We start from the raw sequence: 15,782 nt of genomic DNA, 5'->3' as shown, positions 1-15,782 counted from the left end.
AACCCGGGCATGTGTCCTGGCCAGGAATCGAGCCATAGGTCAATGCTCAACAACTGAGCCACACTGGCCAGGCAGTTTGTGTGTCTTTCAATCTGAAGTGTGTATCTTGTAAACGGCATACGTAAGGGTCTTGTTTGGTTATTTTTTCAACCTCCATATGTCTTTAGATTGGAGCATTTACTTTCATCTAAGGTAATTGTTGATAGGTATTTATTGCCATTTTTATTCATTTTTTTTAAATCATTTTTTTTCTTCTTCTTAAAGAAGACCATTTAACATTTCTTGTAATACTGGTTTGGTGGTGATGGATTTTTTCTTGACTGGGGAGCTCCTTATCTGTCAGTTGATTCTAAATGATAACTTTGCTGGGTAGCGTAATCTTGGTTGTAGGTCCTTGATTTTCACCACTTTGAATATTTCTTGCCAGTCCCTTCTGGTCTGCAGAGTTTTTGTTGATAGATCAGCCAACAGTCTTAAGGGAGCTTCCTTGTTTCCTTTTCTGATAAAAGAAGATGCTCAAGTGACACAAGTCGGCATTCAATGGGGGATTAAAAAGATGTGCTCTATGAAGCCTTTTTTTTTCAAATTGAGATGCCTGCTAAAAATAAGACAGGGGTTGGAATTTGCTTCCCATTCTCTCTTCCCATTCTACCTTAGACTCATAAAATTGGACATGTAATTTGAAAATTATTTCAGAACATCTCTCTCAAGATGTGAAGATGCTATGGAACTCCCAAAGTTTATAAGCCTCCACTGACAGACAGCAATAATTGCTTATGAGGAAATCTGAGAGGCATCAATGAGAGCTCTACAGAATGTCATTAGTGTGCACTGGAAACAGAATTATACTTAACATGAACAATAAAGGAATAAAGGAAGTTGCAAGCGATAGTAAACTCATAACCCTAAATCTTATCAGTATAGTAATTAAGAATTCCTGCAAACTAGCTAAATACTAAACATTTCAACTCAAGTATTCTATCTAATAAAAGAGTAATATGCAAATTGACCATCACTCCAACACACAAGATGGCTGCCCCCATGTGGACACAAGATGTTCACCACAAGATGGCCAGCAGGGGAGGGCAGTTGGGAGGGACCAGGCCTGTAGGGGAGGGCAGTTGTGGGTGATCAGGCCTGCAGGGGAGGGCAGTTGGGAGGGACCAGGCCTGCAGGGAAGGGCAGTTAGGGGCAATCAGGCTGGCAGGGGAGCAGTTATGCATCAATCAGGCTGGCAGAGGAGTGGTCAGGGGGTGATCAGGCTGGCAGAAAGAAGTGGTTAGGGGCAATCAGGAAGGCAGGCATGTGAGCAGTTGGGAGCCAGCAATCCTGGATTGTGGGAGGGATGTCCGACTGCCCATTTAGGCCCGATCCTCGAGGGGTCCCAGATTGGTGAGGGTACAGGCTGGGCTGAGGGTCACACACCTCCATGCACAAATTTCGTGCACCGGGCCTCTAGTGTTTATACACACACACACACACACACACACACACACACACATATATACAGAGTGGGGTTATTATGACCATCCTATCAGTACTTCCTTGGGCCACCTTTTTTTTTTTAATATATTTTATTGATTTTTTACAGAGAGGAAGGGAGAGGGATAGAGAGTTAGAAACATCGATGAGAGAGAAACATGAATCAGCTGCCTCCTGCACACCTCCTACTGGGGATGTGCCCGCAACCAAGGTACATGCCCTTGACCGGAATCGAACCTGGGACCTTTCAGTCTGCAGGCTGATGCTCTATCCACTGAGCCAAACCGGTTAGGGCCATTGGGCCACCTTTTGCCTTCAATACTGTGGCAATTCTTCTTGGCATTGACTCCACAAGATGTTGAAAGGTGATGCGAGGAATCTGACACCATGCCTGATGAACAGCACTGTCCAGTTCTGTGAGATTTGATCGTTGTAGAACCAGCTGCCTGATGGCTCTTTTAACTTCAGCCCATAAATGGTCAATTGGATTGAGATCTGGTGATTGTGGGGGCCACCTAAGCAAGGTAAAGTCTCCCGCATGTTCTTCAAACCACTCCTGCACAATACGAGCACCGTGGCATGGCGCATTGTCTTGTTGAAAGAAGCCATCTCCGTTGGGATATGCCATCAACATGATAGGATGAACTTGATCAGCAATGATACTTAGGAATGTTGTGCTATTCAGACGTTGTTCCACTCAAATTAAAGGGCCCAAATCATGCCAGGGAAACATGCCCCAAACCATAACACTGCCCCCACCAGCTTGATGCAACTGGAAACGTGATTCATCTGACCACATGACTTTTCCAAACATCGATTGTCCAATCCTTGTGTTCCTGTGCGAATTAGAGACGTTTTATCTTGGTAACTGCAGACAGCAAAGGTGTTTGAACAGGCCTTCGGCTTTCATATCCCATACAATGCAGTGTACGGCGAACAGTGCATTCAGAGATCATTTAAGAGGATCCCTGATTAAGATCTGCAGTAATTTGATGCACTGTTGCCCTTCTGTTGTCTTGTACCAGTCTTGCCACTCTCCGTTCTGCCCTAACATTGACTAGTTGTTGACAGCCACAGTTAGCATGTTCAGACCCAGATTTTCGGCTCACAGTCCAGTCTTTAAACACTTTAACAACAGCTGCTCTTGAACATTTAACGAATTCAGCTGTTTTGCTGATACTCGCTCCATGGCTTCAAGCACCAACAATCATCCCATGTTCAAAGGCTGTTAAATTGTGTTGTTTACTCGTATCTTCAGAAAAAAATTACTTCTGCTGTCATGGTAAACAACCTGCTTCCCTATTTATAATGGTCTGACCCTCTAGCAACTTCAGCATAAAATTATAGCTAATTTGCCTACAAACGTCAGGTGGTCATAATAAGCTGGCCACTCAGTATGGCACATTTATATATTTCCAATATCTTTGGAAAGAATATATAAATATACATATGAAGTTTTTAAAAAATTAAAACTCAAATAATTTGCAATTGTGTTTCAAAGCCAAAATGAGTATAGGAACATGAGAATCAGCTAATGCATTGGTATAATTTGAAGAGCTAATATTGGCCATTTAAGCAGTTATCAATAGTACAGACCATTACATATATTGATATAGATCAATAGTACAATCCATTTTTTTATTTCACAAAATTTTGCATCCATATTTAATTAGCACAATTCTCCAGATTACAGAAAAGCCACAGGACTGGCATATAAAAAAGATGACTTAGTAAAATTACAAAAAATTATTGAAACTGCGTAATTTTTGATACATGCTAGAAGTTGTCTATAGTGTCTGTGGTGGGCTGAATAATGTAGCCCCTCTACCAGATGTCTGTGTCCTAACCCCTGAAATCTGAGAGTCTATTACTGGACAAGGAAAAGGGGATTTTGCAGATGTGATTAAAGATCTTGAGATGGGAAGTTATTCTGGGTTTTGGATCAGTACAGTGTAACCAAACGATCTTTCTAAGTGGAAGGTAGGAGGGTCAGATTCAGAGAAGATCTAAAGGATGGAATCAGAGGCCACAGAGGAGATACATTTTTCTTTGGCTAGCTTTCAGGTTGGAGGAGGGGCAGCTGCTAGAGCTAAAAGGTCAGGGAAACATTCCTCCCTAGAGCTTCCAAAAAGAACCAGCCAGATGGCACTTTGATTTAGCCCGGTGAAACTGACTTCGAATTTATGACCTCCAAATTGGAAAAGAATCAATTCATGTTGTATTAAAGCTCATATGAAAAATCACAACAGATTAATGATAATTACAACAACAGTATGGATCTCATGGTCATTTGAGAAGTTTTTCTAATTGCACAGTGTTTCCAGTTGCACAATTCTAAGGCACCATGTGATCCTCAGGTATTGTTTTTATTGTTGTTGCTGTTTTAAAAAGTGAAAGCTTACTGAACTCAAGGTGTGAAGGACTCAGAAGGTGACATTTCACTAATGACTCCTCTAAGAAATTGACAAAGATGGATGTAGTGCCTTTATTGACAGCCCCTGAGAAGCATAGTGCTTTCAAAATGACATCAAAACCAAAGCAAACAGCTGTGGAAAAAAGCTGTTTGCTTTTGTTTACAGAAAGAATGTGACTTCCCTTAATTGCATAATGCATATTTTATCTTAGTATATAAATCCTCACGTGTCTCCTATTTAAACATAGATAGCTGATTATGCTATTTGCCAAGATCTAATAACTTCAACATTTTGACTTATTATGCAACATCCAACCTAAGAGAACCTCAATGAAACTTACACATATTTCACTAATGAAATCCTGCCTTCCTTGTGGACAGGATTCATATGGAAGGCTCTGTGTTTAAATAATATGCAAAGAAAGGCATGTGACTAAAATCTGAATCCAAATGATGATTCTTGGTGCTGAGAAATGAATTTAAAATATAGTGCAATGGCTTTTGCTAGTATATTGAAGGCATGTGACTAAAGAAAGGCATGTGACTAAAATCTGAATCCAAATGATGATTCTTGGTGCTGAGAAATGAATTTAAAATATAGTGCAATGGCTTTTGCTAGTATATTGAAACTTCTTATTGTGAAATAGTTTTCTTCCATGAAACAGTTATACTATCATGGGTTTGTTTGGTACATACACACTTTTCTGTCTCTAGATTTCTTACTCCACTTTATCTTTCCCAGCGTTTAGTCTGAAGGCGAGGGGAGCTTCAGGGCTCTCTAGTCTCTTCAGAGCTTCATTCTGGGCCAAGTTTCCAGGGACAGAGGCAGAATCAGTCACTTTTTGCTTCCTTTCATTCCCGGACAGGGAATAAGACATTAGATCCGATTTCAAAGGCCAGTCCTAACTATGAGTTCCAATGAGGTTCTGAGGCTCACAGTTCTGAACCCCTATCAGTGTACTTAATTGCCTTAAGGAATAAACCTGATAAAGCAGGGCTAATATGTGAAAGGTTAAGATAGCTGCCTTCCCATCAAGGATTGGGGTCATCATCCCAGTGATGCATAGAATGTTAGAGAATTTTCATCACAAGAAGCTATAGTAATTTTAAGATAGAATTTGATATGGTCTATATATTTCTCAAGTCTAAATTATTATGGACTATATTGCAGACCCAGACATGTGCATATTAAATGATATTGATTTGATTTTCTTTCTGAACTAAAAGATTCCATAGGAACATACCCCTGTTTTTTTCTTACTGTTAATGAAAATTTTTTTCACCTTTAGTCTTTGAATTTTATCTCTATTTACATATAATGCTAAAATTCTTTTAAAAATGATAAAAATTCTAAGTATATGTAAAATAGATTATTACTGATTTTTCTAAAAGGCAAAACAAATTACATAAAAGACGTGATTACTTAAAGATAACATTTGCTGTAGAGCTTTTCACCCTCACTAAAATCATATTAGAAGGTCTCTATGCACAGCTAGTTGGATGTATATCCTCTCTTGTGTTTGCACGGCTTGATGATGTGAGGAATCAATTCTTGTATGGTTGCTACTTGACTTTCCCTCCAGAAAACTGTTTCTTGTATTAGGTTTTGATACCATTTGACGAGGAAGCATGTGAACCTCTCAGCCTGATAATGCAAGTTGTATTAAATGGGACATAATTCCCAGTGTCTGGTAGATGGACAATCTGGTATTCTGCAGCATGAAAAATTGAAGTCCAACAACTCCATCATTACTTCAGGAGAAATTATCTTCAAGTGAAAAAATGGGAAAGGAGGTATTTTGTTCTTGTATGAAATGGAAATGGCTTTCAATACTGTTTTCCTTATCTATGCCTTGATTTTTTTTCTTAAGGAAACTTAGACCATTTACTGAAACGGTCATCTTTAATTTGGCGACCAACCCCTGTATTCTTAACCTGTTTTTGAAAAAAATTCAAACCTAAGGCTCAGTATGTCAGAGGTAGATTCTACCTGTTGTGTAGGTGGTGGTTAGATTAGTTGTACACATTTTGCTGCTTATTAATGTTTCTCTTTTCATTTGTTTGCTTTTGCTTGCATCTGTGAAAGAGACAAGCTAAAGCAGAGAGGACAATCAGTTAATCACTACTACTGCCAACCTGCTTTTACACTTTGGTCTTATCAAATGAGATAGGGCTGAAAACCAAATCAAAACAAGACACAATATCCTTCTCTCTGTGGAGTATCAATGAATTAATCTCACTGGATGAGCATTGGTTGGATCAATAAGACATTTTCCCACATTTCCCTGCTGGCCAGAAAGACTCAAATTTCTACTTTTGCTATTAATTGATTCAAATTATATGAGATGGTAATGTTATAAGGAAATCACCCATGGGGCTCCCAACATTCCTTTTTAACTCTAACCTGTTCTTGGTGCATTTTATTCTGTAGTACATATTTGGGATTAGGTTCATTGTTTTGTTTTGTTTTCTTTTCTTTTTTTGTCTCTGTTGAAAATAGTACCAATCACTTCAGTTATACACAGTGTTTGTTATTGAGTCTGTAGCATGTTAGAAAATTGTTTTAATTTTTTAGTAGAAACTATATTCAAGACACTCCATAGTTTTTTCCTGATATCTTTTAGATTCCTGAGTTAGGCACTGTCTATCCCACTGTTTTGCTTATATCCCTGATAGACTAAGAAATCTCTAAAACCAAGCATTTAGTTGAAACAAACTTTATTTTTTACTCACAAACTTCAGCTTATTATTCACATTATTCCTAGGATATGTGGTATATCTGACCATTAGGATGAGGCTCTAAGTACTCATTTTTGGAAACAGGAGGCTGAGAACTGTCATAATAAAGCCACATCCAGTCTTTCCAGTCTTGTGTTCTCTCATTTCCTTGTGCTGTTCATGGACATTTTCATTTGTCCATGGGATTGTAAGAACCCTGAGGGCTGAGCTGATTTTTGCATTCACCCATGCCCAGCCCTCCTTTGGTAGCAGGACATGCACTATGAATATGTTCTTTAGGTAAATTAAAATAGCCGCGTGCGTGTGTGTGTGTGTGTGTGTGTGTGTGTGTGTGTGTGTGTAGTTTTTCTATCTTCAACACTTACAGGTTATCTGATGAAATCACACCTTGCTGGCCACTTTGAGACGTAAAATTTGAAATGTGAGCTGGAAAATTGGGTACTTTAATGCTTTATTTTGCACGTCTGTTAGTGAATTTAAAAGGAAATTCATCCCACCATTAGTTTATTAAGCATATACAATATAAAAAATAGACTCTACAGCAGAAGATGTGATAGTTTCATTTCTCTCTTATGTGTTATATGTCACCTTGACAGGGTTGATTTCCTACTCTTCCTGCCTAAATTTGGGTTTCTAGACTTTCTTGGGTCTAGGATTAATGACTGACCTATAAGGCTGATGATGGTAAATGACCTTTGAACACCTCCCTCCCTCCGTCCTATGCGGATTTGATGTCTACATGGCTCTGTGATGGCATGGCTGTCATTTTACATTTATTGCTCATGTTCCCTTGTCATTTTGATTTTATGATGACAAATCCACAATCTAGAGTTGCCATGCCTCATTGATATCAGTTGGGTGCCTCTGGGCTTTCTCCTTGAGCACACTTTCAGATTTCTTAATACTGTAAATCATCTCTGACCCCAAATAAATCATTATGAATACTATGTTCATCTCTGGCAGAGACAACATCACTTAAAGCAAATGCTTCCCCCATCTTACACATTTTTGTTAAATGTGATTTTAAAAAAAGTTTGTAGAATGTACTTTTGGGATGTCACATAATTTAAAAAATTCATTTTTTAAATCTAGTAAAATGTGTTCTTTTTATTGTATAGGGTTTTTTTTTTTTTTGGTATTGATAAACACATTAAATAGGACATTTAGTTTTTATTTTAACCAAAAATGGTAGATGTTGGCTAGAAATTGCTTTTTCTACTTATTGTATCTCAAATATCTTTTTCTAAAACTAGCTTTATTTAGATATAATTGACAAATAAAAATTGCATATATTTAAGGTGTACACCTTGATGTTGAGATATATGTATTTATTGTGAAATGATCACAACAATCAAGCTAATTAAGATATTTATTACCTTACATCTTTACCAATTTCTTTTTTGTTGTTGTGATAAGCATACTTAAGATTTAACCTCTATACACATTTCAAGTACACAATACAGTATTATTAATTATAGTCATGACACTGTACACTAGATATTCAGACACTAGAGGCCTGGTACCCAAAATTTGTGCATGGGTAGGGTCCCTAGGCCTGCCTGGTGATCAGGGCTGATCTGTGGGGCAACTGGTAGGCCGATCGGGGGGCTCCCACTGGCACCTGCCTTGGCTGGCCTGAGGTCTGCAGGCTGGGGGCAGCCCCTGCATTGAGCGTCTGCCCCCTGGTGGACAGTGCACGTCATAGCAACTGGTCGTTCTGCCGGTCGATCTGCCATTCAGTTGATTTGCCTATTAGGCTTTTATTATATAGGAGTATAACTGAAAGTTTGTACTCTTTAACCACCTCCCCATTTTCCCCACCATTATACCCAGTCCCTGGAAGCCACTTTGGTATTCTTTTCTTCTATGAACTTCACTTTTTTTTTTAAATAAATCTGTATTGTTCAGATTATTACAGGTGTTCCTCTTTTTTCCCCCCATAGCTCCCCTCCACCTGATTCCCCACCCCACCCCATGCCCTTACCCCCGCCACTGTCTTCATCCATAGGTGTAAGATTTTTGTCCAATCTCTTCCCGCACCCCTCACACCCCTTCCCGCCTGAGAATTGTCAGTCCACTCCCTTTCTATGTCCCTGATTCTATTATATTCACCAGTCCATTCTGTTCTTCAGATTTTTTATTCACTTGATTTTTAGATTCACTTGTTGGTAGGTATGTATTTGATGTCATTTTGTTGTTCATAATTTTTATCTTTACCTTTTTCTTCTTCTTCCTCTTCTTAAAGAATACCCTTCAGCATTTCATGTAATCCTGGTTTGGTGGTGATGAACTCCTTTAGCTTTTTCTTGTCTGTGAAGCTCTTTATCTGACCTTCAACTCTGAATGATAGCTTTGCTGGGTAGAGTAATCTTGGTTGTAGGTTCTTGCTGTTCATCACTTTGAATATTTCTTGCCACTCCCTTCTGGCCTGCATAGTTTCTGCCGAGAAATCAGCTGACAGTTGTATGGGTGCTCCCTTGTAGGTAACTAACCGTTTTTCTCTTGCTGCTTTCAAGATTCTCTCTTTGTCTTTTGCCCTTGGCATTTTAATTATGATGTGTCTTGGTGTGGTCCTCTTTGGATTCCTCTTGTATGGGGTTCTGTGTGCTTCCTGAACTTGTAAGTCTATTTCTTTCACCAGGTAGGGAAAGTTTTCTGTCATTATTTCTTCTAATAGGTTTTCAATATTTTGCTCTCTCTCTTCTTCTGGCACCCCCAAAATTCGGATGTTGGTATGCTTAAAGTTGTCCCAGAGGCTCCTTACACTATCTTCATATTTTTGTATTTTTTCTTTTTGTTTTTCTGTTTGGGTGTTTTTTGTTTCCTCATATTTCAGATCTTTGGTTTGATTCTTGGGGTACGTTGATCTACAGTTGAGTTTCTGTATATTCTTTATTTCAGACAGTGTAGCTTAATTTCTGACTGGTCCTTTTCCATTTTTTTTGGCATTCTCATTGAGATCCTTAAAGATCTCACTAAGTTCCTCAGCAGTTTTTAGAAGATTCTTGAGTAACCTTATAAATGTGGTTCTGAACTCTATGTCATCCAGTAGTTTGCTTTCCTCCATTTCTTTCATTTGTGACATGTTTCTTTGTCTCCACATTTTGCTGCTTCCTTGTGTTGATGGAGTGGCTTTGTGTGGTAGGTGACCTATAGGGGCCAGTAGCTCAGCCTCCCCAATCACCTGAGGTGGATGCCTTTGGTACACCCCTTTGTGGGCTGAGTGCAAAGTCTTGGTGTAGTTAAGCCTTGGTTGCTATTGGTATACTGGCAGGAATTGACCTCCAGGCCAATTGGCTGTGAGGACCCGCTGTGTCTATAATAGAAGAACTGCTGCGCTGGAGACACGCTTATAGTGTAGGACTTGTTTCAGTGGGGCTTTGGTGCTCACTGAGTCTGCCTCTTGAATGTGTCACTTATGGATGTGAGGAGTTGAAATCTGGTGTTTCACACTGATCACTAGGTACACTGGCTTCTGGATCTCCAATGGGGTGCAGGTCAGCTACGTCTGAGGCTACCCAGCAGGCGCTACAGTGAGAACTACAGTTTTCTCCTCTTTGCTTGGGGTTTGGAGGTTTTGGAGCTGTCTGACCTGGGCTGAAAGTTTGCTAGGTTAAGCTGTGATAGGGCAGGTCATTCATATGCTAAAGCAGCTGCTTGGAGCTTGGGTGGGTTTGTAGATTGTGCAGGTGGGGTCTCACGGTGTGACTAGGCTAGGGCGTGGCAAACAGCGATGGCTGCCAGTTAGCCGGCTCTGCGTCTCCGACCGCATCCCCGTGTCCCGCGCCCCAGCACAATAAACAATTATTCCTGTGCGCAGCCCTGCAAGCAAGCCACCCTCACTTTCTGACCCCATGGCATACAGTCCAGCTTCTCACACTAGGAGTTTGGGTCCCCCGCGTCTCCCCTGCGTCTCCCCAGAAACTGGAGTTCAGAGTAATCGGGAGCTTGTCTCCCTTCGGGTTGAAAAAAGCAGCGCCTCCGTACTCAGCTTTTCAGCGCTTGTGCACCCCTCAATGCTGTTTGCTCTTTCCTTCTAGTTGTAGAACTTCCACTCAGCCAGCTTTCCCGTGGTTCTGGGTGATAGACGTTTTGTCTTTTAGTTGTAGTTTTGAAATTGTTGTGCGAGGCAGCAGTTTAGGTGTTTACCTACACCGCCATCTTGGATCCTCTCTGAACTTCACTGTTTTAGATTCCATGTATAAGTGAGATCATGCAGCATTTGTCCTTCTGTATCTGCTTTATTTCACTTAGTATAATATCCAGCAGGTTGTTGCAAGTTGTAGGTTTTCCTTTATTATGGCTAAATAATACCTTGTGACATATATGTATATCACATTTTGTGTATTCATTTATCCATTGACTGAAACATAAATTGCTTTCATATCTTGACTATTGTGGATGATATTGCAGTGAATGTGGGAATGGAGATATCTCTTTCAGATACTGATTTCATTTATCTGGGACATATGCCCATAAGTGAGATTGCTGGATCATAAAGTAGTTCTATTTTTAATTTTTTTGAGGAACTGCCATACTGTGTTCCATACTGGCTTTATCAGTTTCCATTTCCAACAGTGCACATGACTTCCATTTTCACTACATCTGTGTCAATACTTATCTTTTTTTTTATAATAGCAATTCTAACAGGTATGAAATGATATCTCATTGTGGTTTTGCTTTGCATATCCCTGACGATTAATGATGTTGAGCATTTTTTCAAGTATTTATTGGTCAATTATGTCTTGTCTTTTGCAAAATATCTATTTATGTCCTTTATCTATTTTTTAATTGGACTACTTGTTTGTTTGTTTTTTGTTATTGATTTGTATATGTTCCTTATATATTTTGGATATTAACCCCTTATCGGATATAAGATTTACAAATATTCCTCTCTAATTCCATAGGTTGCTTCATTTTATTGGTTACTTTCTTTGCTCTGCAGAAGCTTTTTTGTTTAATGTAGTCCCACCTGTCTACTTGTGCTTAGTCGCCTATGCTCTTGGTGTCAAATCTAAAAAAAATCCTTGCCAAGAATGATGTCAAGAAGTTTTTTTCTGAGACATGAAAGTGGCTATGGAGCATTGAGGGTTATGCTGGCCTCCCTGGTTTCAATCTTTCTGGCAAAACCTTTAGATGGTCCTCCCTGGTTTGGGTCTTTCTGGTTTAATTCTGAGCATCTCAGACCACATTGCTACACAGGGAAGCCTTAGGGTCACTGCAGGCATTAAAATCCCCATACATGCACCTCCAGAAGCTTATTGTTCTTGACTCTTCTATGACAAAGGACAGCACTTTCAGCATTTCAGGGTCCTTCTGACTGAGTGTGGTGGGAACAAACAAAAGAACTGTGCTGATACTTTCAATGTACATTCCCATGATGCAGACATAACTCCTTAATATCAGGTCACCTGAGAAAACAACAAAGAGCAGGACCAGGAATAGGAGGACATGGCTGCTTCTCAGGAACCATTAACCTTCAGAGATGTGGCTATATATTTTTCTCAGGAGAATTGGGAATGCCTGGATCCATCTCAGCAAAAATCGTATGTAGATATGATGTTGGAAAACTACAAAAACCTGGTATCCATGGGTCTTGCTGTCTCTAAGCCAGATCTGGCCACCTTTTTTGAACAAATGACAGAAAATTGGGATGTGAAGGAAAAAAGGACAATATCCATCCACCCAGCTATGCCATCTGAAGACAACCAGGCCTTATTGCAAAAGCCAAGAATAGAAGAGTTGTGCTCTAAAATAATACTGAGTGCATATAATGGAGACAGAAGTTATCAATGCAATAAACATTGGACAACTTAAACCAAGAGTCAAATCCTAATAAACATCAGAAGACTTAGATTCCAGTGAACCATTATGAAGGTGGAAAAGTATTTTTTTAAATATATTTTATTGATTTTTTTACAGAGAGGAAGGGAGAGGGATAGAGAGTTAGAAACATCGATGAGAGAGAAACATCGATTGGCTGCCTCCTGCACACCCCCCACTGGGGATATGCCCGCAACCAAGGTCCATGCCCTTGGCCGGAACTGAACCTGGGACCCTTCAGTCCGCAGGCCGACGCTCTATCCACTGAGCCAAACCGGCTAGGGCAAGGAAAAGTATTTGATCAAATGTCAAATCACAGTAAACACCAGGTTATTCAAATTGTGGATGAGACAAAGTAAATGTGTCAGATCATTTAAGTGATCTTTAAATCATATTGAATAAGAGAATATGTATACTGTGGAGAAAGGCTACAAGCATAATCTACTTGGGAGAATCTTCAGTCATATGTTCAATCTAAATAGACATAAGGAAAGATGTACTGGGGAAAAACCTTACAAATTTAAAAAATGTGATAAGTCATTTAATTGGCCTTCACATCAGATAATTCATACTGGGGAGAAGCTTTACAAAGGTAGTGATTGTGGCAAAGCCTTTAGCCAGTCCTCAAATCTTACTAAACATCAGAAAATTCATACTGGAATGAAGCCTTATAAATGTACAGAATGTTGGAAAGCCTTTAGCTATTCCTCAAACTTGACTAAATATTATAGAATTCATACTGGATAGAAGCCTTATAAATGTACAGATTGTGGCAAAGCCTTTTGCTATTCCTCAGACCTTACTAAACATCATAGAATTCATACTGGAGGGGAGCTTTATAAATTTACAGAATGTGGGAAAGCCTTTAGCATATCCTCAAGCCTTATTGGACATCAGAAATTTCATACTGGAGAGAAGGCTTATAAATGTACAGATTGTGGTAAAGCCTTTTGCTATTCCTCAGACCTTACTAAACATCACAGAATTCATACTGGAGAGAAGCCTTATAAATGTAGAGAATGTGGTAAAACCTTTAGCCAGTCCTCAACCCTTACTAGACATTAGAGGATTCATACTAGAGAGGAGCCTTACGAATGTAGAAAATGTCACAAAGCCTTTAACCAGTGTTAAAACTTTATTGGAATTCAGAAAATTCATACTGTAGATAAGTCTTAGAGATGGAAGGGGTGTGGTAAAGTCTTTTATCATCACTCAAAACTTAACATCAAGGAATCCATACTAGAGAGAAACCTTAGGAATGTAAAAAATAGATCAAGTTCTCCAAATGTCATTCATGTCTTACTGTACATGAGAGAATTCATACTAGAGAGATACTTGACAGATGTAAGAAGTGTGGTAAAGCCTTTCATTGGCTCTGTAATTTTACTAGTCATCTGATAATTCATTTTCAAGAGAAACTTTATAAATGTGGAAAATATGGCAAAGCCTTTATATGCCACTCAGAAATTACTGAATATCAGAGAATTCACACCAGAGGCAAATGTTACAAATGTAGAGAATGTGGCAAAGCCTGTCATCACTCATTGAAGCTTGTCATCAGATTTTTCATAGTGGAGAGAAACCTTACAGATGTAAGAATTTTGGAAAAGTCGTTTCTTGGCATTCTTATCTTCCTAAGCATCATTTAACTCAATCTAGAGAGAAGCCTTACAATTGTGAAGAATGTGGTAAAACTTTTATCATTGATGTATTATGTAACATGAGACAAATTGTAGTGGCGAGAAGCCTTACATATGTAAAACTTGTGGCAAAGTATTTAAATGGCATTTATGTTTTACTGTTTATGAGAGAATAATTCATACTTGGGAGAATGTAGCAAAGCCTTTTATGAGCACTCAGAACTTAACATCACAGAATCCACACTGTAGTTAAGCCTTATGAGTGTGGACAATGTCACAGAGCCTTTGAACACCATTCGTGTCTTACTGTACATGAAAGAAGCATTCATTCTGGAGAGGAACCTTATAAATGTAGTGGATGTGCCAAAGCCTTTAATTAGCAGTGGTGTCTTAGCCAACATGAGAGAAGTTATACTGGAGAGAAATGGTACAAATGTAGAGAATGTTGCAGAGACTTTAACCTGTGCTCAAATCTTACTCAACATTGGAGAATTCATGCTGGAAAGAAATAGTTAAAATGTGAAGAATTTGGGCAAACCTTTAACCCTTGTTCAAGCCTCGCTCAACATTATAGAACTTATACTGAAGAGTAGCTTTAAGTAAAAAAATGTGTCTTAATTCTTTAATCCTCATTATACCTTACTCAGCATCTGGTAATTCATATTGGAGAGAAGCCTAACAAATATAAAAAATGTGGCAAAGCTCTACCAAGTATGCAAACCTTACTCAAAATCAGAATCCATTCTAAAAAAATACAAATGTAAAGAATTTGGAAAATCCTTCTTTCAGCATTCACAGCTTATTTTACATGTGGGAATTCATAGTAGAGATAACCTTAAAAAGAAAGACTGTAGGAAACCGTATAGCTGGACTTACACCCTCATTGTATATCAGAAAATGCACACAGGGACAGAATTCTATGTTCATAGTAAAGAATGAAAGGCTTTTGTCCAAAATATATAATTCACAAAAGCCCAATTATGCCTGAAAGTAACGTTAAGGGTGTAAAAACTTAGCGAAGTATGTAATTAAAAATGAATTTTAAAATAGAGAATTCACAGGTGAACAATAGTTTTCAGGTATTACTTTAGATCAGAATACTTACTTTAGAGAATTATCCAAAGTTTAAAAAGCTAGATACTCTAAGGAAAATATGATATCAGTTTATTAAAATCATGATGTTTTTAATAGTAGTCATAGATAGAAGTGATGAGCATGAGTTGATGTGGTTGCAACAAAAAAGTGATCAGGAATATGTGAGAAAGTATAGACAACTCATCCCAAAGTGCATAAAATAATTGTACATCCATTGTTGCTAAACAATTAGCTTCTATTTTGAAAAACAAAGAAAGCCTACCTATGAGATCACTAAATCACAAGTAGAGGTACACCTCTTAAGTAATTGTAATGTGTAATTTTACAAATGGTCACACAATTGGTTTGTCATGCTTTACTTAGATTGTGTGAACTTATTATTTTAATAAAGCATAATGCATTTTTTTAAAAAATAAGCCTTTTTCTTATTGCTTTCTCCTAATAGTTTTAGTTGCATGGCCTTCTATTTCTTTTCACTTCAATGAAATCTTGTTGAAAAACATAGGCAAAAATTCTTGAACTGTAACCAACAAAATAATATTAAAAATAACTACTTGCTAATTCCACTAAATATATTTTGAGTATATTAG

General features: G+C 38.4%; 1 protein-coding gene across 1 annotated transcript; it reads left to right on the top strand.

The window, feature by feature from the left end:
- Nucleotides 1-12,085: 12,085 nt before the first annotated feature.
- Nucleotides 12,086-12,451, top strand: LOC308255935 (KRAB domain-containing protein 5-like; the record flags this gene model as incomplete). The annotated part of the gene is made up of 1 exon (XM_080683791.1): nt 12,086-12,451. One exon carries the CDS (start codon nt 12,086-12,088, stop codon nt 12,449-12,451), a length of 366 nt encoding a protein of 121 aa, XP_080539917.1.
- Nucleotides 12,452-15,782: the final 3,331 nt, after the last annotated feature.

The sequence above is a fragment of the Plecotus auritus genome (assembly GCF_963455305.1).
Source record: "Plecotus auritus genome assembly, chromosome: 8".
NCBI lineage: Eukaryota > Metazoa > Chordata > Mammalia > Chiroptera > Vespertilionidae > Plecotus > Plecotus auritus.
This window is presented reverse-complemented; position numbering and strand designations above follow the sequence as displayed.